This window comes from Neodiprion virginianus, chromosome 2 (genome assembly GCF_021901495.1).
Source record: "Neodiprion virginianus isolate iyNeoVirg1 chromosome 2, iyNeoVirg1.1, whole genome shotgun sequence".
In the NCBI taxonomy this organism is placed as follows: Eukaryota; Metazoa; Arthropoda; class Insecta; order Hymenoptera; family Diprionidae; genus Neodiprion; species Neodiprion virginianus.
In genome coordinates, this window is record NC_060878.1 from 26194924 (window position 1) to 26218807 (window position 23884).

At 39.7% G+C, this 23884-nt stretch overlaps 1 protein-coding gene across 1 annotated transcript in view; it reads right to left on the bottom strand.

Annotated features, from left to right (window-relative positions):
* Positions 1–23884, bottom strand: part of LOC124297277 (collagen alpha-1(IX) chain) — a 147599-nt gene that overhangs the window by 5398 nt on the left and 118317 nt on the right. The window contains exons 7-17 of the mRNA XM_046748132.1: positions 19818–19896; positions 18844–18953; positions 18416–18586; positions 16609–16806; positions 15037–15066; positions 14200–14560; positions 12700–13091; positions 12125–12133; positions 1522–1626; positions 680–941; positions 284–358 (exon numbers count right to left, since the gene is read on the bottom strand). Of these exons, the coding sequence (XP_046604088.1) occupies positions 284–358; positions 680–941; positions 1522–1626; positions 12125–12133; positions 12700–13091; positions 14200–14560; positions 15037–15066; positions 16609–16806; positions 18416–18586; positions 18844–18953; positions 19818–19896 (1792 nt within the window). The remainder of the gene's footprint in view (positions 1–283; positions 359–679; positions 942–1521; positions 1627–12124; positions 12134–12699; positions 13092–14199; positions 14561–15036; positions 15067–16608; positions 16807–18415; positions 18587–18843; positions 18954–19817; positions 19897–23884) is intronic.

Below are 23884 nucleotides of genomic sequence, written 5' to 3' on the forward strand. Positions count from 1 at the left end.
GAAAACCAAAACCAATATATTCAAGTCCCGGTATCCGAGTATGTTAGGAGGTGAAATTGCATATTAACTAACTTCACATGGTATTCGGTTTTCTTAAAGTATGCATGAAGACATCGTGAAATAAGATAAGCAGATCGGTTCTATCGCATGTCTGGCTATTCCAAAGAAACTGGATATCTGATGGAGTTTTTCGACCGTGGACTCAACGGCAGATCGTCCAATACTACATATTCTCTTTCATTGCGCATTAAATACCGTACTTGCAATCAATTAAACACTTTACCGTAGTGTTCTTTGAGCTCCTTGAGCTGTTTAAGCTCTCGGAGAGCCTTTATCTCGTCCAAACTGCTTCTCGGTCCTTGAAATGTAGCATGAAACAGTGATGGTATGGTTTAGAGCGACTTGAATCGAAGCGTAAACGCCAGATGGCCTCGATCATCGATAAAATTTGATGAAAGAAAAAAGTGAGATTCGTCAACTTTGGGCACTAACAGTAAGACAAATGAAAAATGATGCCATATATCAACCTTTCGCACAAAAATTTTCTAACACGCATGAACGTGACAAGTGACATCAGTTTTCAAATCCAACAGCATCTAGGTACTGTTACATGAATTGGAACTGAACAAAAAACACTTCCTTAAAAAATGAGACACTCCACAGAATGTTGTAGGTATACCTTGTCTAGATCCGTAACGGCTGTCTCCCCGGTCCATAAAGATATGACCTCGCCTGATGCCAGGTTCTCCCTTCTGGCCGATGAAAGATAATCCGGGTGAACCTGGGGGACCCGGAGGTCCTGGTGGCCCAGGAACTGGAATGTATTTTCCTAGCGACGGCGGACCTGCGGGACCAGGTGGTCCTGAAGGACCCCGCTGACCATCCCGACCTGGCTGACCAGGAGTCCCGGGTGTTCCGGCATCTCCTTTGTCCCCTTTGACCTATTTTCGTTGTAGTTCAATTGTGGTTAGAGCTTGGAAGGGATTTATAATCACGAGTGTGAAATGAATACAGTTTATCCTGTAGAAGAGAGATGAAAGTGACACGAAACGGAGTAAAAAAGACGATTCAAAACCACTTGAACTTCCGAAGATTTTAACGGATATTAGAGGATGCTGAAAGGCTTGGTATGATTTCTAACCATTGAAGAGACTCCAAAAGTCCGCGTGCACTTTAAAAATTTAACTAACTGATGCACGTAGGCTTGTGTGTGGAATGAATCGAAGAAGCGCTATTGGCGAGCATTACTGTGAGTGCACTCAAGGTTGCGTGAAGTCATTTGAAGTGACACAAATTTATTTCTCATACGTAACGTCTTTCGTTTTATTTATCATTTTGTAGATGTAAAGTCAACAGTTCTGATGTAGTTACGTCCGACCAAAGAATGATCAATCCCTGGTTGTTGAATTATTGCATAAATTATTTCAAAAATTCCTGGGTAATCGAAACGAGTGTCGAGTCGAGTCTTGTCGGAATGAATCGGTTCATCGCATCAATCAAATTCACATTATAAGTACTCACCCCAACGGAAAGTCCGTAAGGACTCGGAGCGCCTGGTTCGCCCTTATCACCCTTGGATCCCGTCCCACCTGGATTACCGGGAATTCCTGCTGGACCAGGCCGACCCTGTTGGATTCAAATAGCGAGGATGATAACTGATATTCTGTGATGGATAGAAGATGAGATTTTTTCCGTAAAAGTAAAGAAGACATTTTTTGTTCATCTTTGTTACATCTCCACGTAATTCATCATCAAAATGGACAGTTTAGTCGTCAAAGACCATGATTATTTGACGAAATTGGAGACACAAGGGAACCGCATTTAAGGAAATTTCCAATGGCTTCAAACTAGTTTTATGTGTGTGTACCATAGAGGGATGAGATTAAAGATTTCTTACGATAACTAGTCGCAGCTAATCCCAGTAATCGAACATGAAATGGGACACAATTGCGAAATTGAATAATGGTCGACAACTTGCCAACTGACAATTCGTTTGCAACATCTGAAAAGTCCATCACTGATACGTTGCTGTAAAATTGAATGTTGACTTCACTTTCATCCAGTAGCCAGAGATTATTTTACTCTCCCACCAGCTAAAAAATATATCTTAAAATTTGGTATAAGAACTTTGTGCGCTCTGTGCGTATTGCGTGAAATGTTTCAAAATATAAACAAATTACAGAAATACTGTGTAACACCGTTAGTTGGAATACAGTTATTGCCCTTGCATGCGAGAAAGCAGAGAGGAAAGTACAACACCACCTCTTGTTGTGTGCCTGTGCTTAATTATTTGTTTATTGATGTTATCCGATTGTTCATGGAATCTTACTGTAATGTCCTTTAGATACTATTAGTGTATAACAGGAATTTTGTAGTCTTGGAAATATTTGCCCAACGAGTATCTGCTGTCTAGATGTGACGCGGCTTTAATCACTGCTTTCTGTAGTTGGTTGGAGGGTGTAGATGTGTTTTAAAAGCACTGCCCCAAGCCATGATGCCTTATTGAATGACGGAGAGAACTAGAACATAGTATATCTGTCGTCTAGTTTTAATCTGGTGATTGGATTACATAAATCTATTGAATTGCCAAATTTTATCGAAAACTGAATGTTAATTCTCGCATGATTAGAACTCTCTTAGATCAATGTTGGCATCGTTCCATGTTTTAGTGAGGACGATGGCGTCGAGGTCTAGAACAAGTTCTGTTAGAAGGACTAATAGTTCGTCGGCGTGTTTATTTGAATTTCTGATATTGAGGTGTAGTATTTCGAAGTTATCGATTATTTTTACATTGTTTTATAGTGTTAGTATATCCTTGTGAACATACGTTTCCAATTGTATGCATAGATCGATTTGTTGGTACGGGATTTCCATGGGCGTTGACTGAAGAATATCAAAACAGTTGCCCTTATGGGCTTTGGTGTGATAACCGAAAATCGTCGTGCGCTTGCGCCCCTTGAGATGTTCCAACAATAGAGTTTAGAGCTTATTGCAGAACATCAGAGAGTTACCGATTTCGACATGATGCTGGCTGCATTCACCTTCCGAGCAACGCTGTCTTCCCAAAGGTAAGTCCAATCCAATACTTAGGCTGTGTGTACTTAACGACTTGTCGGCGATACAAGGAATTATTAATGAGAATGAATTTCTTCCAAGATTCGGAGCAAAACAGTGATTTAACTAAAGTATAGGTACCCGAGAGAAGAATGTTCATTGTTCATGAATAATAATAGATCATGAATAATCAATCAATCATGAATAAATAATAAATCAGATGTAATAATAATGCAGAGACCTAAAAGTATATATGTATACTACGATATTAAGATATATGATCCATTTACGATGAATACGTGATAATACAAATTTGATAATTTTCTATTGGACAAACTAGATTACCTACAATAATACGTCTATAATATAAAAATAGAAGAATTATTCATTTCTAAACAGGGTTCTATTCGACACGCGCTCGATTATTCCATAACATTATTATTTATTATTATTCCAACAACTTTTCATTTGCTCTCTCGATCTTGAATTTTCGTGGGCATAGAATCGAAACGCTGTTTTAGCTATTCGCAAGTGAAGTATGTACGTTGGGTAGAGAAGCAGAATTATTTTTCGAGAAGTGTTCGTATGGAAGAAAATTCAGAGTAACTGTGATACATCACGGATGCGCTAATTTTGAACGAGATGAAATGGATGCTTCGTATATGAGACAGTATTTAACGCTGCGTAGTGATTTAAAGACGTAGAAAGGTGATAGGGAGAGAAAGAACGACGCTTTTTAACACTTCGAGTGTATTTTAACACACATTTGAAAGATACGAGCGAAATTTTTCATCACCCAACTGTCGCAGAACGGCAGCGTTATTAGCCGACCCGTTCACTGAAGAATATATCTTCAGTCAACGGCTGACCATCGAAGGGACTAATCGCTTGAGTCTGGAATCGACAGGAGAGATAAAGTGTGTATTTCTTGTATGAAACGTGAAAACTGAAATCATTATACATCATATCATATCATCATACATCATACATCATACATCGTACATCGTACATCGTACATAATACATCATACATCGTACATCATACATTATACATCATCATACGTAGTATTAAAGTTCGAAACCAAAGTTTGAATTTTCGGATATTCGGAAAGTGACGTCACAAATCTAAAATCGGCTAGCCGAGTTCCTCAGTCGGGTAACAACCGCGCAGTAGAGCGGACGGATGAGAGTCGCGCTCCGCAAATTTCGAGTACTGGGTTCTCAACCTCACGGATCCCGCGCTTCGGGCCGCTACGTATTTCGAGTACCGGGTTCTCAACCTCCCGGATCCCGCGCTTCGGGTCCGCTACGCGGTGAAGCTCGACTTCCAGGATAAGCGCTCCGTGGTTCCTGGTTCATGTTTACAATAAATTATTCGAATTCGTTTTTCGCGCAAGCCGAAATTCAGTAGCTGTCGGTCCGCTAATAGAATTTCTCGACTTCCAGGATAAGCGCTCCGTGGTTCCTGGTTCATGTTTACAATAAATTATTTGAATTCGTTTTTCGCGCAAGCCGAAATTCAGTAGCTGTCAGTCCGCTAATAAAATTTCTCGACTTCCAGGATAAGCGCTCCGTGGTTCCTGGTTCATGTTTACAATAAATTATTTGAATTCGTTTTTCGCGCAAGCCGAAATTCAGTAGCTGTCAGTCCGCTAATAAAATTTCTCGACTTCCAGGATAAGCGCTCCGTGGTTCCTCGTTCATGTTTACAATAAATTATTTGAATTCGTTTTTCGCGCAAGCCGAAATTCAGTAGCTGTCAGTCCGCTAATAAAATTTCTCGACTTCCAGGATAAGCGCTCCGTGGTTCCTGGTTCATGTTTACAATAAATTATTTCAATTCGTTTTTCGCGCAAGCCGAAATTCAGTAGCTGTCAGTCCGCTAATAAAATTTCTCGACTTCCAGGATAAGCGCTCCGTGGTTCCTGGTTCATGTTTACAATAAATTATTTCAATTCGTTTTTCGCGCAAGCCGAAATTCAGTAGCTGTCAGTCCGCTAATAAAATTTCTCGACTTCCAGGATAAGCGCTCCGTGGTTCCTGGTTCATGTTTACAATAAATTACTTCAATTCGTTTTTCGCGCAATCCGAAATTCAGTAGCTGTCAGTCCGCTAATAAAATTTCTCGACTTCCAGGATAAGCGCTCCGTGGTTCCTGGTTCATGTTTACAATAAATTATTTCAATTCGTTTTTCGCGCAAGCCGAAATTCAGTAGCTGTCAGTCCGCTAATAAAATTTCTCGACTTCCAGTATAAGCGCTCCGTGGTTCCTGGTTCATGTTTACAATAAATTATTTCAATTCGTTTTTCGCGCAAGCCGAAATTCAGTAGCTGTCAGTCCGCTAATAAAATTTCTCGACTTCCAGTATAAGCGCTCCGTGGTTCCTGGTTCATGTTTACAATAAATTATTTCAATTCGTTTTTCGCGCAAGCCGAAATTCAGTAGCTGTCAGTCCGCTAATAAAATTTCTCGACTTCCAGGATAAGCGCTCCGTGGTTCCTGGTTCATGTTTACAATAAATTATTTCAATTCGTTTTTCGCGCAAGCCGAAATTCAGTAGCTGTCAGTCCGCTAATAAAATTTCTCGACTTCCAGGATAAGCGCTCCGTGGTTCCTGGTTCATGTTTACAATAAATTATTTCAATTCGTTTTTCGCGCAATCCGAAATTCAGTAGCTGTCAGTCCGCTAATAGAATTTCTCGACTTCCAGGATAAGCGCTCCGTGGTTCCTGGTTCATGTTTACAATAAATTATTTCAATTCGTTTTTCGCGCAAGCCGAAATTCAGTAGCTGTCAGTCCGCTAATAAAATTTCTCGACTTCCAGGATAAGCGCTCCGTGGTTCCTGGTTCATGTTTACAATAAATTATTTCAATTCGTTTTTCGCGCAATCCGAAATTCAGTAGCTGTCAGTCCGCTAATAGAATTTCTCGACTTCCAGGATAAGCGCTCCGTGGTTCCTGGTTCATGTTTACAATAAATTATTTCAATTCGTTTTTCGCGCAAGCCGAAATTCAGTAGCTGTCAGTCCGCTAATAAAATTTCTCGACTTCCAGGATAAGCGCTCCGTGGTTCCTGGTTCATGTTTACAATAAATTATTTCAATTCGTTTTTCGCGCAAGCCGAAATTCAGTAGCTGTCAGTCCGCTAATAAAATTTCTCGACTTCCAGGATAAGCGCTCCGTGGTTCCTGGTTCATGTTAACAATAAATTATTTCAATTCGTTTTTCGGGCAAGCCGAAATTCAGTAGCTGTCAGTCCGCTAATAAAATTTCTCGACTTACAGGATAAGCGCTCCGTGGTTCCTGGTTCATGTTAACAATAAATTATTTCAATTCGTTTTTCGCGCAAGCCGAAATTCAGTAGCTGTCGGTACGCTAATAAAATTTCTATAACTTTATCATTTTCTCATAATCTTTTTGGTAGAATATGTCGATAAAAGAATTATATTAAACCTTACACATTATTTTTGATTTGTTCTCATGCTGAAAATATTTATTAGTATTCGAGGTATAACTCGAGGTGGTTGGCGGTGGTCGTTGGAGGTGGATGGGGGTGGTTGCGGGTAATCTCGGTGATTCAGGAGGAGGAGGACGAGGATTTGTGCTGGGTGAGTAAAACACTTTTATAACATTTGATGGCAATTGTAATTATATTTCATCTGAAATATTACAAACTTGTCGGGTTTACAATAAATTATTTCAATTCATCTTTCGTGCAAGCACATATTCAGTAACTGTGAATAATCTTGTACAATTTATTATATTATTAATTGATTAATCAGTATTCTTATGATATTCAATGGCAATTGTAATTATATTTCATCTGAAATATTACAAACTTGTCGGGTTTACAATAAATTATTTCAATTCATCTTTCGCGCAAGCACATATTTAGTAGCTATGAATAATCTTATACAATTTATTATATAATTAATTAATTGATTAATTACATTAATCCTTACACAATATTTTTGATGTGTCCCTATACTAAGAATATTCATTTCTATTCCAGGTATAACCCGAGGTGGTCGGAGGTGGACGAGGAGGAGGACGAGATGGACGAGGAGGAGGACGAGGTGGACGAGGAGGAGGACGAGCTGGACCAGGAGGAGGCGGGGTGGGTCGTGGGAGAGGGGAGGAGTGGCAGGGAAGGGTAGGGGGGGAAGAGGTGGGGGGGGAGGTGGGGGGAGGGGGGAGGGGGAAGGGGGAAGGGAAGGGGTAGGGTAGGGTTGGGAGGGGAAGGGAGGGAGGGAGGGAGGGAGGGCGGTCGGGGGGGCGGGGGAGGGAGGGAGGGTAGAGTGTGGAGGACGGATGCCAGTTAGAGCCAATTAAAGTTAATGCAGAACACACCCCCGGCCTCCCCCCCCCCCGCCCTCCCTCCCTCCCACCCACCCTACCCTCCCCCCCGCCCTTCCCCTCCCAACCCTACCCCACCCCTGCCCTTCCCCCTTCCCTTCCCCCTTTCCCCTTCCCCACCCACCTTTTCCCCCCTTCCCTGCCACTCCTCTCCTCTCCCACGACCCACCCTGCCTCCTCCTGGTCCAGCTCGTCCTCCTCCTCGTCCAGCTCGTCCTCCTCCTCGTCCACCTCCGACCACCTCGGGTTATACCTGGAATAGTAATGAATATTCTTAGTATAGGGACACATCAAAAATATTGTGTAAGGATTCATGTAATTAATCAATTAATTAATTATATAATAAACTGTATAAGATTATTCATAACTACTGAATATGTGCTTGCACGAAAGATGAATTGAAATAATTTATTGTAAACGTGACAAGTTTGTAATATTTCAGATAAAATATAATTACAATTGCCATCAAATGTTACAAAAGTGTTTTACTCACCCAGCACAAATCCTCGTCCTCCTTCTCCTGAATCACTGAGATTACCCGCAACCACCCCCAACCACCTCTCACGACCACCGCCAACCACCTCGAGTTATACTTCGAATACTAATAAATATTTTCAGCATGAGAACAAATCAAAAATAATGTGTAAGGTTTAATATAATTCTTTTATCGACATATTCTACCAGAAAGATTATGAGAAAATTATAAAGTTATAGAAATTTTATTAGCGGACCGACATCTACTGAATTTCGGCTTGCGCGAAAAACGAATTGATATAATTTATTGTAAACATGAGCCAGGAACCACGGAGCGCTTATCCTGGAAGTCGAGAAATTTTATTAGCGGACTGACAGCTACTGAATTTCGGCTTGCGCGAAAAACGAATTGAAATAATTTATTGTAAACATGAACCAGGAACCACGGAGCGCTTATCCTGGAAGTCGAGAAATTTTATTAGCGGACTGACAGCTACTGAATTTCGGCTTGCGCGAAAAACGAATTGAAATAATTTATTGTAAACATGAACCAGGAACCACGGAGCGCTTATCCTGGAAGTCGAGAAATTTTATTAGCGGACTGACAGCTACTGACCTTCGGCTTGCGCGAAAAACGAATTGAAATAATTTATTGTAAACATGAACCAGGAACCACGGAGCGCTTATCCTGGAAGTCGAGAAATTTTATTAGCGGACTGACAGCTACTGAATTTCGGATTGCGCGAAAAACGAATTGAAATAATTTATTGTAAACATGAACCAGGAACCACGGAGCGCTTATCCTGGAAGTCGAGAAATTTTATTAGCGGACTGACAGCTCCTGAATTTCGGCTTGCGCGAAAAACGAATTGAAATAATTTATTGTAAACATGAACCAGGAACCACGGAGCGCTTATCCTGGAAGTCGAGAAATTTTATTAGCGGACTGACAGCTACTGAATTTCGGCTTGCGCGAAAAACGAATTGAAATAATTAATTGTAAACATGAACCAGGAACCACGGAGCGCTTATCCTGGAAGTCGAGAAATTTTATTAGCGGACTGACAGCTACTGAATTTCGGCTTGCGCGAAAAACGAATTGAAATAATTTATTGTAAACATGAACCAGGAACTACTGAGCGCTTGTCCTGGAAGTCGAGCTTCACCGCGTAGCGGACCCGAAGCGCAGGATCCGGGAGGTTGAGAACCCGGTACTCGAAATACGTAGCGGCCCGAAGCGCGGGATCCGTGAGGTTGAGAACCCGGTACTCGAAATTTGCGGAGCGCGACTCTCATCCGTCCGCTCTACTGCGCGGTTGTTACCCGACTGAGGAACTCGGCTAGCCGATTTTAGATTGGTGACGTCACTTTCCGAACATCCGAAAATTCAAACTTTGGTTTCGAACTGTAATACTACGTATGATGATGTATGATGTATGATGTACGATGTACGATGTATGATGTACGATGCACGATGTACGATGTATGATGTATGATGTATGATGATATGATATGATGTATAATGATTTCAGTTTTCACGTTTCATACAAGAAATACACACTTTATCTCTCCTGCCGATTCCAGACTCAAGCGATTAGTCCCTTCGATGGTCAGCCGTTGACTGCAGATATATTCTTCAGTGAACGGCTCGGCTAATAACGCTGCCGTTCTGCGACAGTAGGATGATGAAAAATTTCGCTCGTATCTTTCAAATGTGTGTTAAAATACACTCGAAGTGTTAAGAAGCGTCGTTCTTTCTCTCCCTATCACCTTTCTACGTCTTTAAATCACTACGCAGCGTTAAATACTGTCTCATATACGAAGCATCCATTTCATCTCGTTCAAAATTAGCGCATCCGTGATGTATTACAGTTACTCTGAATTTTTTTCCATCCGAATACTTTTCGAAAAACAATTCTGCTCCTCCACCCAACGCAGATGCTTCACTTGCGACCAGCTAAAACAGCGTTTCGATTCTATGACTACGAAAATTCGAGATCGAGAGAGCAAATGAAAGGTTGTTGGAATAATTATGAATATTAATGTTATGGAATACATCGAGCGCGTGTCGATAATTGCTTGTATCGCCGGCAAGTCGGTAAGTACACACAGGCTAATTGCTGGCTTGAGCTTACCATTGCGAAGACTGTGTAACTCGGAAGGTGAATGCAGCCAGCATCATGTCGAAATCGGTACCTCCCTGATGTTCTGCAATAAGTTCTTAACTCTATTGTTGGATACATCCCAGGGAGCGCAAGCGCACGACGATTGTCACACCGAAGCTTATTAGGGGCAATTGTCTTTATATTCTTTAGTCAATGTAGGAGGTGTTTGGAGGTGGCTGGCGGCGATTGGAGGAGGTCGAGGAGGATGAGGACGACAAGGATGACGAGGAGGAGGAGTGGGACGAGGTGGACGAGGAGGACGATGGTGTTTGGAGATGGTCGGAAGTGGTTGGAGATGTTCGGAAATGGTAGGAGGTGGCAGGGGTTGTTAGGGGATGGCTGGAGGTGTTCGGAAATGATAGGAGGTGGTTGGAGCTGGTAGGAGGTGTTTGGGGGTGGTAGGAGGTGGTTGAGGGTGGTAGAAGGTGGTTGAGGGTGGTAGGAGGTGGACAGAGATGGTAGGAGGTGTTTGGAGGTAGTAGGAGGTCGTAGGAGGTGATCGGAGGTGGTTGACGGTGGTTGGAGGAGTTCGGAGATAGTTCGGTGTGGTTGGCAGTGGACGCGGTTACGCTTCTTCTCGCGGGAATGATCGAGCTGATCGACATTCCTACGTCGCAGTCGACACGTAGTCTTACGTACTCACTTTGTACCGACTCAATCTCAAGCTTTCATACCGACACTACTTTGGCTGCTACGAATGTCGGTGCGAGCCCGTTAGGTAGAGTCGATAGAGCAGAATCCTCCTACTCTCTCACGCCCACCTGGGCCCACTTACCCGCCGAAAACTAAGATATTCAGACAATTTCTATCAGTTTTGTTTCGAAAGAATTGCCCGACCGCAAATTCCATGCCCTTATTTGTGAAGAATGTTACAAAAAGTTCCTGACAAAAGAACTTTCGAATTTTTAAATCGATTTTTACAACTTCTGAAACATTTTTTCAGAACAAAAAAATTGTTTTCGCCAAATACCTTCATAAATATAAATTTCTGGCGACACGTGTGTTTATCAAAGTTATAGGTCTCGTCCAGATGCGTATTTTCAGTCTTTTACATTTTTTCACTCACCTGCATAATTTTTTGTTCGAATTGTTGAGCACACCTGAAATATAAGTCATATTTTCATCTGTAATAATTAAGCTGGCACTTATACTCCGATCAATACGAATGACTGTTTGATGTATCATTGCCACGGTAATGTTAGAAAAGTGCGTATTCATGTTTCGGCATGTCAATTCCAAACTCGAACATCATCATTGTCTGTATCAGCAGGCGTTGGCATATTGCAAATACCGCACTTCTCTACCGTTTGTTGATGCGAGTATTTTTTTCTTTTTTATTCGTCGTCGTATATACTTGCGTTGAATATCAAATAAAAACGAATAAAACCTAGTAGAAGTAACGAACTTGATTTTATGAGAGATAAACCGGCTAGTAATCGCATCATGCAAGTTATGTTGAAAGCGTCAACGTATTGGCGATAATGGACGATAAAATATTAAATGAGATCAACTTTACTGATATTTATTGAACAAGTGTAACGCTCCAAAGCAATAGTGAAACCAAATATCGTTTGAATGCTACTATTGTTTGACGGTCATCATTATAATTGTATTCTCACTATATCGCTGTAACAAACTATTGCTGTAATTTGTTTACATGCTAAAACATGTCAAATAATACGGACAGCGCGCACAGAGTTCTTATACCAAAACCTAAGATATAGTTTTCAGCTGGTGGGAGAGTAAAATAATCTCCGGCTACTGGATGAAAGTGAAGTCAGCGTCCAACTTTACAACAACGTATCAGTGCTGGACTCTTCCGGTGTTGAAAACGAATTTTCTGTTGACACATTGTCAACCATTATTGAATTTCGCAATCTTATCCCGATTCATGTTCGATTACTGGGATTAGCTGCGAATAGTAATCGTAAAAAATCTTTGGTCCGATACAAATGAGAGTTATAACGTAATGGACTATATGGATTAGCACCTGACAATCTTACCATTGCGTTACACAAGATCATTCTACTCACTCGTTATCAAATCGAATTAGCTAAACATCAAAGCCACTTACCTTTCCATTCTTTGGTAAGCATGTGAACGTATTTTGTGAGTAGTTATACAGTATTCAAAATATTTTCAGCGTGAAACTCAAAATACATCAATGGCCAATGAAGCTCGCAAAGAACCATTTTAATTCTGTATGGAATCCCTAAGTTCTGTGAATTTTCAAACGTTTCAGATCTTTTCCCACAGAAAAACCATAAGACTATAAAGCACTGAAGTCAAATTTCATCAGGAACGAATGTTTTCCTATTAAAATCGCTATTTTCCGGAAGTAACAATCATTATCAGATAGATACGCCGATATTCTCACCGAATTTTCCAAAACTAATTTCGAGCGTAATTTTTCATAAAAAAATACTACACGAAAGAATCGTCCAAAATCTCGAAATTGAAACTCTGCAGACTAAATCCGAAAATCAGAAAACCGGTCTAAAATTCTCATTATCACAAAATTTATCACCAAAATTTAATCAAGTCCTTGAAATTTTCTAGCGAAATGCAGTTATCTGGTGAAAATAGGAGTACCAACAAGAATTCGGGGTGTCAAAAAAGCATGAAACAGCAGTAGTATTCAAGACTCACCATCCAGCCCGGCAGTCCAATTTCTCCAGTCGCGCCATTTTTCCCAGCGGGTCCAGGAGGTCCAGCCGGTCCCGGCGATCCTTGTTTCCCCTTCCTTCCCCTAGCGCCCTTTTCGCCCTTGATGGTCACGTAATCCCCAGGACCCGCAATGGCCGTCACTCCTGGTGGTCCTTTCTCACCCCGTTCGCCCTTCGTCCCGGGAGTCCCGCTGGATCCGGGCAGCCCATCTTTTCCTGGTTCGCCCTTGTTGCCCTGGGGACCCTGGATTCCGTTGACCCCGGGAATACCGGCGGGACCCAAATCCCCTCGGTCACCCTTCTCACCCTTCGAGCCGAAATCACCCTTGAATCCCTGATCACCCTTGTCTCCTTTGTCGCCCTTCTCACCTGGATCTGTAATTCCACAGTTTTTCGGAATGTTACATTTCAGTTGAGGTTTCGAGAGCACCAACAATTTTGAGATGTTATAAAGATTTTTTAGGGTCGTGAAAAGCTCGTGGATTTCAGTTAGTAATTACAAGACTCTCGGCATTCAGTAGGATTTTATTACGAATAATTTTCATCGGGGTAACAGAATGCTAGAAGATAATAGCAAATAAATTGCGAATGGACTGTGCAGAATTTTTATCGAAGCTTGAAGGTGGGTTGTTATGTTCGTTGAAAGGTTTTAAGATCGCAAAAGAATTTCCGAGAAACTTCGTTAATTTTCGATGGCGAAGATCTTTAAATGACTGGACAAGGATTTCAAGTAAATATTAATTATCTTTGGTAAACTTCACTAAAATGAACTTGAATGTCACTTAAACTTTGGCCAAAAATTTTTATACTCTCGAAGGATTAGATACGTTTCTGCCGGATTTTAGCACAGTTTAATGAAATTTAACAAACTTTCCTGGATTATATAGGGATCCTATCAATTTCATGAAACTTCAAAACGTTTATTAGAAGGATTCGTCGAATATGAAGAGTTTCTCAAGGATTGAACAAGAATTGTGATTAACTTTGCAAGAAAATCATACATCACGTTCAACGTTATACATCTACGACAGACTTTCAATTAAAATGAATGTTTTTTTCGAGAAATTCAGAGAGGTCATAGGAAAACCTTAACTCTTTGAAAGAACTTTACGAAAATTTCAAGAATTTCACAAAAATCTCAACATAATTACACACAGCTTGATGGAATTTCACCGATTTCGCGTGGGTCTCGGGAACTCCGAAAAATATTTTCTCATATATACGCGTCGAAGGTCTTTGTTTGAATTTCACAAGCTTACATCGGATGTAATAAAAATCCCACGAGGATCTTTGATAATCGTCAAATTTCCTTCTCGAGATTTCAACGTTTTGAATTCTGCATTTTTTTTTCCAAGGGTAAATCCACGCAACACATATCAACCACTAATTCAAATAAATATTTTTTATATTCCGTAGAATGAACGGCTGATGTTGGACCTGATCACACCAATTTCATCGCCCAAAAATATCAATAAAACTGTACCTATATCACCAACGTTTATTCCACCTTCCGACTTGGGTCCTGGAGGCCCTGGAGGTCCGGTAGGTCCCATTTTTCCTTCGGGACCAGCGTCTCCTTTGCTGCCCTTTTCAGCTGGCGTGCCGTTTGCTCCTGGAGCTCCTGGAACTCCCGGTGCTCCAGGCGATCCGGGCTCTCCCTTAAATCCTTGGAGCCCTGATGAGCCGTCCTTTCCGTGGTCACCCTTCGTACCCTTCAGACCCATTTCGCCTTTCACTCCCTTCGCACCCGCCACCCCAGGTTCCCCCTTAGGCCCACGTTCTCCTGGAGTACCAGGATCACCTTTGTGGCCCGGAAGTCCGGGGCGCATCGTTATTCCTTCCATCTGATTGGGAAATAATCGTTTGAGTCGTTTGAAGAGATTGTTTTATAAGATCAAAGATGTCAAATTTGATAATGCTTTTAATTTCTTTATATTACGAGTCGAATTCTGACGGGGTTAAGAATGTAGAATGAATTTTCAAAACGAGTCGAAATATCGAAAAGTGAAAATATGGAGAGGCAAAGTATAGAATATATGTGTATAAGGAAGTCAGAATTATGACTATTCTACGTTGTGCCTAATTGTAAGCATATTTTTACTCATTCTGACGATTCACATATGATTTGTCTTTGTTTATGCATCTCCAATTTTTGTTATTTCGACGTTCTACACTGTCAAATTCTATGATGAAATAGATAACCTTTCTCTTTCTTTTTTTTACGTTTCATTTACATTCGCAAAATTACAGTGCACTATAAACAACAATTTTCACTGTGTTCATTGCAATATTACGACACAGTATAAATTGGATGACTCACCCTGTACATGCTCCTAGGTTTCCAGCTAGGCTGCATTGTATAAAACGATTTGGAAACGATTAAAAATATGTTAAATTCATTTTTTCTGTTATTCCTGAGTTTAGCACGTACGTTTTTTCAGGCTTGTCTTGTATTCTTTCATGTGTACCTTAGTTTACTCTCGTTTCTTTTGGTTGATATCTGTTTCGTTGTGCAATTGTTTTTTTTTTTTTTTTTTAATTACTTTTAATGCTTCAAACTATTTACATATATTCAAACTCATTTACGTATATTGTATATTCTACTATAATATTAATATTGGATTACATGTGATAACTTTTGCCCTCCCTGGGTTCCCCTGTTGGGTATTTTTTCCTTAAATAAACAAATAAAAATAAACAAATTACATATACTATCAGCTTCTGCATATTTTCTTCGACTTCAACGAATAAATCTCGCAACCAATATTCTCCTAAAATTGATCGCCGACGAATATTACGTGAATTTTAAAATAATAAAACGCATATTAGAATCATAATTGTGACGAATTAAATATCGATCGATGGAAATCACCTGCAGTATTAGGAACGTAGAAATTCGAATTATTTGCCAAAGAAATTCCCACGGACAGTTCGACTCTCGACTCGCGGCCAACTGACACCTGTTGCTCGTAAATAAATCACATTTACAATACTATAACACCTACTACACACGCGGCAAAGTAAATGTTACTCCAAATCTGTGAAGTGAACAAGTTTATTGATCTTAAGTTCCGGAATTAGTCGATACATCGTCTCTAGACTAACCGTAATGGGGTTCGAGATGAGAGAACACTTACAGGAATAGATACTCAAACAGCGGCTGAGCTAATCTCGGAGTGAATGATGATCAGCAGGGCACTTTCGACGCAAGCATTCGAAGTTTAAACCATTCATCTTATCGTTTCGGAAAATGAAACGAACGCCTCACGTCTTATGTACCACGTACTTCAATAAAACACCAGTCAATTAACCAGTCACTAAGCGTTAATCGATTCACAGCTTTTGCTTTACGTGTAAACCAGTTTTTTTTTTTTTTTTTTTTCATTATCTAGGTCAAAATGACAAAATTTTCCCTCATTCTATTGACGCAAATAAAAAATTATGGTTGCGCTTCTCTTCGCGTTACGGAGTATTTTCGCGACGCATTAAGGGGAGGGGGGGTACCGTTAATTGGGTGAAAAAAACACACTTTTTAAACATTTTTTTACAAGATACAGGCAATATATTTTAAACGAACTGATTACGGTATTGTAGAGTAACATTTCAAGAATATTTTGTGAAAATTTTAGGGTAAAATATTATAATAGAAAACAACTTGTTTTTCAAGACTACTCCGGAGATTTGTTGCCAGCGGCTTGGTTTTTAATATTTTTCACTGAAATTTTCAGAAAATATTCGTCAAATTTTACTCTACAATACCGTAATCAGTTAATTCAAAATACATTGCATGTATCTTGTAAAAAAATGTTTAAAAAAGTGTCTATTTTTTACCGATTTAACGATATACCCCCCCTTAACCAAGTCGTGTCAAGTAAGGCGATCAATTACTTACGTCGTATCCGGAAATCTCTCCCTTTCCCGGGGGACCTGGAGGACCTGTGGCCCCCTTTTCTCCAGGAACACCGTCTCGGCCTGCTTCTCCCTTCCGACCTTGCGGACCTTCCACTCCATCAGCTCCTGTTATGCCCATGTCGCCTTTGGGGCCCTTCATACCCGGTTGGCCCCGTTCACCAGGAGGCCCTGCGGCGCCCTTAGTAAGAAACGGAGAACAATTTTTAGTCATATTCATATCCGAGAGCTGCAGACGTTTTATTCGAAGAAGCAGTTGTCACGAAAAACTGAAAGAAACTCATCGCCTGAGTCCTAATTTTTTCTGACGAAAAGGTGAAATCGTGACGCTCGTATGGAAAAAATTTATAGTTACAAATATTTTGAGAAATCTTGCACATGAACCGGAGAGAATTATCGGTTCTAGAATACATGGACGATTTGATTAAAATTTCGGAAAAATAATCAACAATTCGACGGAGATTCAAACGAATTTTTTGGAACTTCTCTATATTCATAAATATCCACAACTTCTAGAATTTTCATTAATTTTCTTAGAATTTGGTATACGACCTTTTGTTTTCAATTCGAATGTTGTTCTATGTTTTGTCAGGTGAAATAGTCGAATATCTCGGGAATGATAGGATAGGTTGTACCGAAGAATATTTCAGAGAAAAGTTGTAGAGTTTCACGGAGGATGAGAGAAAGTTTTATCAACAAATTTATTTTTACGTGCGTCTGTTTCTTTCTCGGTATCGTTCAACACTTCGAAATTTTTTGCGTTGCTACGATAGTTTTTCCGGTCTCTCCTAGTTCGAACATCTAACGAACTATCTCGAGCTATTGAGAACTAAAAAGACGATCAGCCGATCTTACCTATTACCAAACAGTTAAGATTTTTTATTCATCCAGCCAGTTATTTACTGTGAATATAAATATTTGTGAGACAAATGATTTTAGGCAATTTCCGCAGAGATTTACGGTGAATAAAATAGGCCTAAAATATCAGAATTGTATAAAAGACACCAGAGTTTGTTAATCTTAAACGTTCTAAACATAAAATATTTTCTAAACGTATTGTATATCCGTCTATAATTCGAAGTTACTCAGATTTATTTCTATTAAGTAACAACAATTTGGTTTTGTGACGATTTATAGTGGAAATAGGAGAAGAGACAGAGAAAGAGAGAGACGAATTTGGGTCGAGAGGGGTTATTAGATCTACGTAGTTCAAGAATACAAGACGTGTGACAACAGTGAGTTGAAGCGTGAGTCCTGGCCAGGTAGAAATTTTAACTGAATATAGGACCGAGAATATAAAGGCTTCAATCGCAATTTTTTAAATTTATTTTTAACATCTTCACCGTCTTCTACATGTATCTATATATCTGAATCGAAAAACCTCTCTTGTCTAAATTTTATTTTACGGACAATTTTCTCCTCACTCGTCGTTTTATCCTTTTATTCATACATATGTGTGTTATTTGTTATTTGTTATGTGTGTTTTTTTTTTTTTTAACTATCAGGCTAAGTTCGTTAGACCTGCGACGAGTAGTGTCACTTTTATATTGTAACCATAGAATAACGAATTTAAGGAAAGGTGAAGAAATAGAACAAAAAAAATCGAAAAATCTCTTGGTGTTTGTGTCTTTTTCTGATTTTATTTCGTGGATTTTAGATGAAACTAAAATCGTTACAGTTTCATTCGAGTTGACTATTATTGGCATAAATAACATTTTTGGAGATTTTTCGAACGGTTCTTTTTCACCTCCCTGACACGGAACATTAATCCTTAACAGTTTTCTCCTCACCGGCAATCCCGGTAAGCCTTGTTTTCCTTCTGCCCCCGACGCACCCGTCTCACCCTTTTGCCCCTGCATCATTTTTGGCATTGTGAAGGACGACATGAGGGCAGTTGTGTTACACGAACATGTGCCAGGCTCTCCCTTCTCTCCAGGTTCACCTTGAGGGCCAACAATTCCCTGGAAAATAAGCCCGTAAAATTCATGCACTCTTATTTTATTCACAGTCGTAATAAAAGCTTAAGCTCTGAAGTTCGCAATACAGCCAAGTCGTTATTGTTGAATTCGAGTTCATTAGATCCAGCGAGATATGCATGAATCTGCAGGGTAAACAATAGCAAGTTTTTTTTTTTTTTTTATGCAAGGAGAAAATTGTTTTTTCACGTTGTCCACTATTAATATTTTCTATTTAAATTCATTCCATAAATGGCTGATACCTTCTGATCGCCGTCATAGCCAGGTCCCGGTGGTCCCGTGGGTCCTGGTGGACCTCTGACACTCTCACCTTTTTCCCCTTTGTCTCCCTTATCCCCCTTTTGCCCCCTCGCTGTGGTAAGAAAAGGAACGGTGATTTAAAGAGCTGAAGTTGACACGAAAGATATCTTATGCGCTGTAGGAGTCGTACAATTTTGTGCAGGTACATTTTTTCATGGTTCTCGGTCTTTCGACAACAGCTTTCGGATGGAAATTGTGAATCGAGAACGACTAATTGAAGGGGATTCCAATGCGATCGTGATTTTCAGAGGCACAGTTGGAGGATTTTGTAAATTTGAGTAATGATGTTTGCGAGTGATGTGAGAAGAAACAGTTTCAATGAAGCTGAATCTCAAATGGTATAAATTTCGTATCTTGATTAACCATCAAATAACAATTTTTTTCAATGTTGGACAAATCTTAAATCGTCATTATTTAGAATTTTTCAGATAACGAGTCAAGACATTCAAAGAATACCTATGACATAGAAAAAGGTGATCGTTTGATAATTGAAGTTTGCAGTATCAGATATTGAAATAAATGGAAAAAATCGTCCCTATAGCTTAGAAAAAATTTGTGATCGGGTAATTTCGTTGATCGAAGATAAGAGTTATTGCTTCAGAGATTTCGCAAGTCACATTAAAGATCAGCACCTTTAGAAATCAAGATCTTCATTTTGTACAAATGAATAATTGGAAGATTTGAAGTTGACACAAATAAATATTGACTTATTAAGTTCAGAAATCTAGTCTGAAAAGTATTTATAATGATTTCGAGGTTCTGAAAATTATCGCAGGTTGTTCCTCGCATGCTAACATTTCAATTAACTAAAATCTTGAGAATCTGTTGATAAGTTGAGTTTTGCCTTCTCAGGCATTGTTGTGAAATAATCACAATATCGTTAGCGTGGACTGAAACTTTTGAGAAATGAACTTACGATCCATATTCGGCGGCGGTGGAGGTGGAGGAATGATCGGGTACTGTCTGTCGTCATCATCGTCATCCTCGTTTTTGTCCTGTTTCAAAAAAGAATTGATCAGACGGTGTAGATTCAGTTTTTAAGCTCGCGTGAAACAGCAAGCAAGAAGCGTCAATGTCACTTGAACGCGGATGAACACATAATATCAGAGCCACGGAGTTAATTCGGTTAATGTCAAGTCGTCCTTTAGACAACGTTCTGGCTCGCAGAGATAGTTAGAAGCGATTGAGCCGTCAAGCAGAATGGTTAGCAGTTCGTAGTCCGCCCAAAATTGCCCTCAAGCATTATTCTCCCGAATTTTCCAGGCAAGCACACACGAGATGCACGCACATACACAGACGTACTCAGAAATTTGTGATAAATGAGTATCGTGTAACGATTCAAGTATACCAGCTTATTAAAATTAGAATCGACTCTTAGGGCTAATCACATACACCTCCTAATTCACGATGTGTTAATTTTATTTATTCACTAATGTATTTCTAAAACTCTTGAATATAATTGACGAATTATTAAAAATCGAAAACAATAAATGGTAACGAAGGTTCTAACGGTAAGTAATAAGTGTAAACAGATAAAATAGAATCACGACGATAATCGATCGGAATATCATCGAAATAAAAAAGGAGCGTGGATCCTTGCTTCGTAACGAACAAGTCGCCATTATTGACATACGTCTACTAAAGACCTTCGAACCACAATTATCAAATTTAAGCCAATCGTAAGAAAACTTTATTTAAAAATAAAAGAAATATCGAGCGACAATTTCCATTTAATAATTTCAATGTTATACACTTTTTTAAATACTTGATCAATCCGAAGTACAAATAATCGAATGAATGAACGAATTCCTTAGATTATACGAGTATACAATATGATGTGCCATTTTTCTGGCTCCTCCCCCCCCCCCCCCCCCCTCCAAAAAAAGAAAGCAGCTAGGAAACAGAAAAACAAATATTATTAAAAAATTTCTCTTCAGGCATGGTAAAACTACTATTGTAAAGTTGTTCCTAAGAAAACCTATCCTTGATTTGTGTGTCTTTTTTTCAGGAAATGTTGGGGTAGTTTTAAACTCCTCGTTTTTTAAATTTATTTATAAGTTTATTTACAATACACTCGGAGTTGGAATAGTCGTGACTAAAGAAGCGCATGAAAGCAACCCGCCGATCAAGTTTGCCACTTTCAACTATCGAAGATTGTCGCAACCGTAACGAGGTTGACTACAACTGGCTAATGATCAGCCCCCAGTTTCACCGTTTCCAATTCCAGAGATGCTACGACGATACTGTGATAATTAGAGCTGTATCATTCGCCTCGGAGTTTCTGCCGCTAACTATCTACCCAATTCTGATACCTCTACCGACACCAAAGATGCACAATACTCACTGCGAGGAATTATTGTTCGATAGAAGTGAACATGAAGATATTTATTTGCTGGAAATCGCGTTACCGTGTTCGCTTGCTTATTCGGATTTCTATGTACAGAGAAGCTTTGTGTTTATGTCCAGAGTCTACTCAGAGGGAGATGACAATCACGCATTGTGTGACTATGGTTGACCGTTCCGAAGAACCTCCACTTCGGTGTGTACTGACACAAACAGTACCTAGGAAACGCTGGTCTATGATCGTTACGCTAGCTTGTGCCTGTAGGACGTTTCGAAGCGGATATTATGCCCTCGTATCTATACTCAGAGCACAATAAAGGAGTCAGATGTTTAAACATAATGTAACAAATCACGCTGACAATGAGAAAAATTTCGTATGTTACAGTAACTCGAAAAATTCAGTAAAACAGGTTAAAAAAAACTGTCTGGATATTGTTGGAATTACGAAAAACGAGGTACGCGTAACCATTTTGCGCTGTTCTCGATCTTTTTTTTGGTTATTGCAACGCAAAATCAGTTTGTGAGGTTTACTCTACTTTTTTATATAAATAAGGCTTTAACGTCAATTTATCGTTGCACAAGCATTAAATTTTCCCAACAGTTACAAGAAAATATAGCAACAGTGATCGTAATGAGAAAGAATAGTAAGAGATACTAGACTTTCTGGTAACAGCTACAAAACCAATTCTCATTTTTTACCTAGTACTATATTTTTCGATCATGGTAAAAAATAAAAACAGTTAAGGACTGAGCGGTAACCGGAACTAAAAATTTCTCTCAGTGTAAAATTGTTATCGAATTGTTGAAGTACGAAATACATTAACATTGATTCCAGTACATGATATGCCATGTCTAAATCCAAGAAGTAAACTCGCGAGACACACACAAAATATAAACATAAGGTGTGCGTAAAGGCCGTTTTGGTCATATATTGACCTCTGTACATAAGCCGTAGCAAAGGATTCCATGAGTCGGTGATGATGCTGACCAGTACGATGTATACATTTAAAACAAAACATATCCTATATGATATTGTGTGAAATACAAAGGTGGATTTTGCTGTATACAATAACCTACACCAGTTCCTCACGCACTTAAAGACGAACACCTTTCTCAATCATGCGAATTGAACAATGTTATCAATTGAAAATCTTTTGAAAAAAATCAAATGAAAAATTAAAGCCAATCGATAATTTTTTACAAGACGTTCATCTAAAATACAATCAATTTCTTTTCGTTGAAGCATAAATTTTTCACTATAGACGTGTTCATACACGGTATTTTTGAAAATTATTTCTACAAAAGAATGTTCCAAGATACATGGCTTGGATTGATTAAAAGTATTATAACGACTAGTTGAAACAGAGAACGTTGAAAAATAAATATCTCGGAAACTACGTGAGTTTAAAATATAAAGCAAAAATCACGAGTATCAATTTCAAATCGAAGAATATGATAAAAACTTGACCAAGAATTCGAATGTGAAATGAGGGTAAAGCGTTGATCGATACTTTACTGCGTTTCTCTGATACGGAGATTTGCAAATTATGCACAGTAGCCGTAAGGTATTCGCCATAATTTCACTCCAGAATGAAATAAAGGGATGCTGGTTCCATGGGCCACTGAGTTATCGTAAAACACCCCTACCAATCGATATCCAAACAGATAAAACGTGATATTTTATACATACCGAAAGCTGGAATCTAGAGCTGGGATTGAAATTCCGAATTTGAGAAGTTCTGAAAGCGCCGATTACCCACCGAATTTTTGCGTGATAAAACATGAAATGAAGAAATCCAATTTTGACGAAACATCAAAGTTTCGAATGGTGCGAAACCCGACACACAAAGTTCCGAAGGGTTCAAATGCCAAAAGGACATAACTCAGAAAAGTCAAAGTTCGGAAAGTGTGAAGGCAAGAAAATTTAGAAATCTGAAACATCGAAATTTTAAAGGTCAAAGATTTTCAGCTCTTTAAATTTCTGGCTTGGTGAAATTTTACCACTTTGATCTTTCTTTGTATTGGATTTTCGATACTTCTACGTTCGGGATCCTGGTTATTCTGATTTTCGGCTTACATCCACTCGTTGAATAAACCACGCTATATGAAAATTGTAACGTGGCATTTTTGATGCCCGTTACAAGTGGCTCCCGAAACTCTGGGCAGAACCAAACGTAAGGGATTTCCGAGATCTAGTAGCGAAATATTTGCAAGAGAGCTCCAGAACTGCAGTCACGCATTCGAAATTCCGAGAGGAGACATTGTAGCAAGTAGCGACTAAGATAATTCAGGCTTTTTGTTTCTTTTTGTTTATCGAGTATCAACGGCATCAAGCAGGAAGTCAGCAACGAAGTCGAGGAAATTGCGGGGCGTCGGAACAGCGACGATTTCGAAGGAAGGATGTCGAGGCTGCGGAGGGGGAGACAACGAAGATCCCTGCATCGCGGGAATCCAAGGCGGACGCGATTCCCGCTAGCGGCCGGCGCGCCGCAGCCTTCCCCGCTCACCCCGCCAACAGCTGACCGACGAATCTGCGAAGGACCGACTAGCGACGAGGGAGCACTGCCCCTCTCGCCACCAAGACCTCACGGAGCTGCGCAGAGGACGAAATTGCGATCCAGCCCTAAGTTCTGCGCCGCG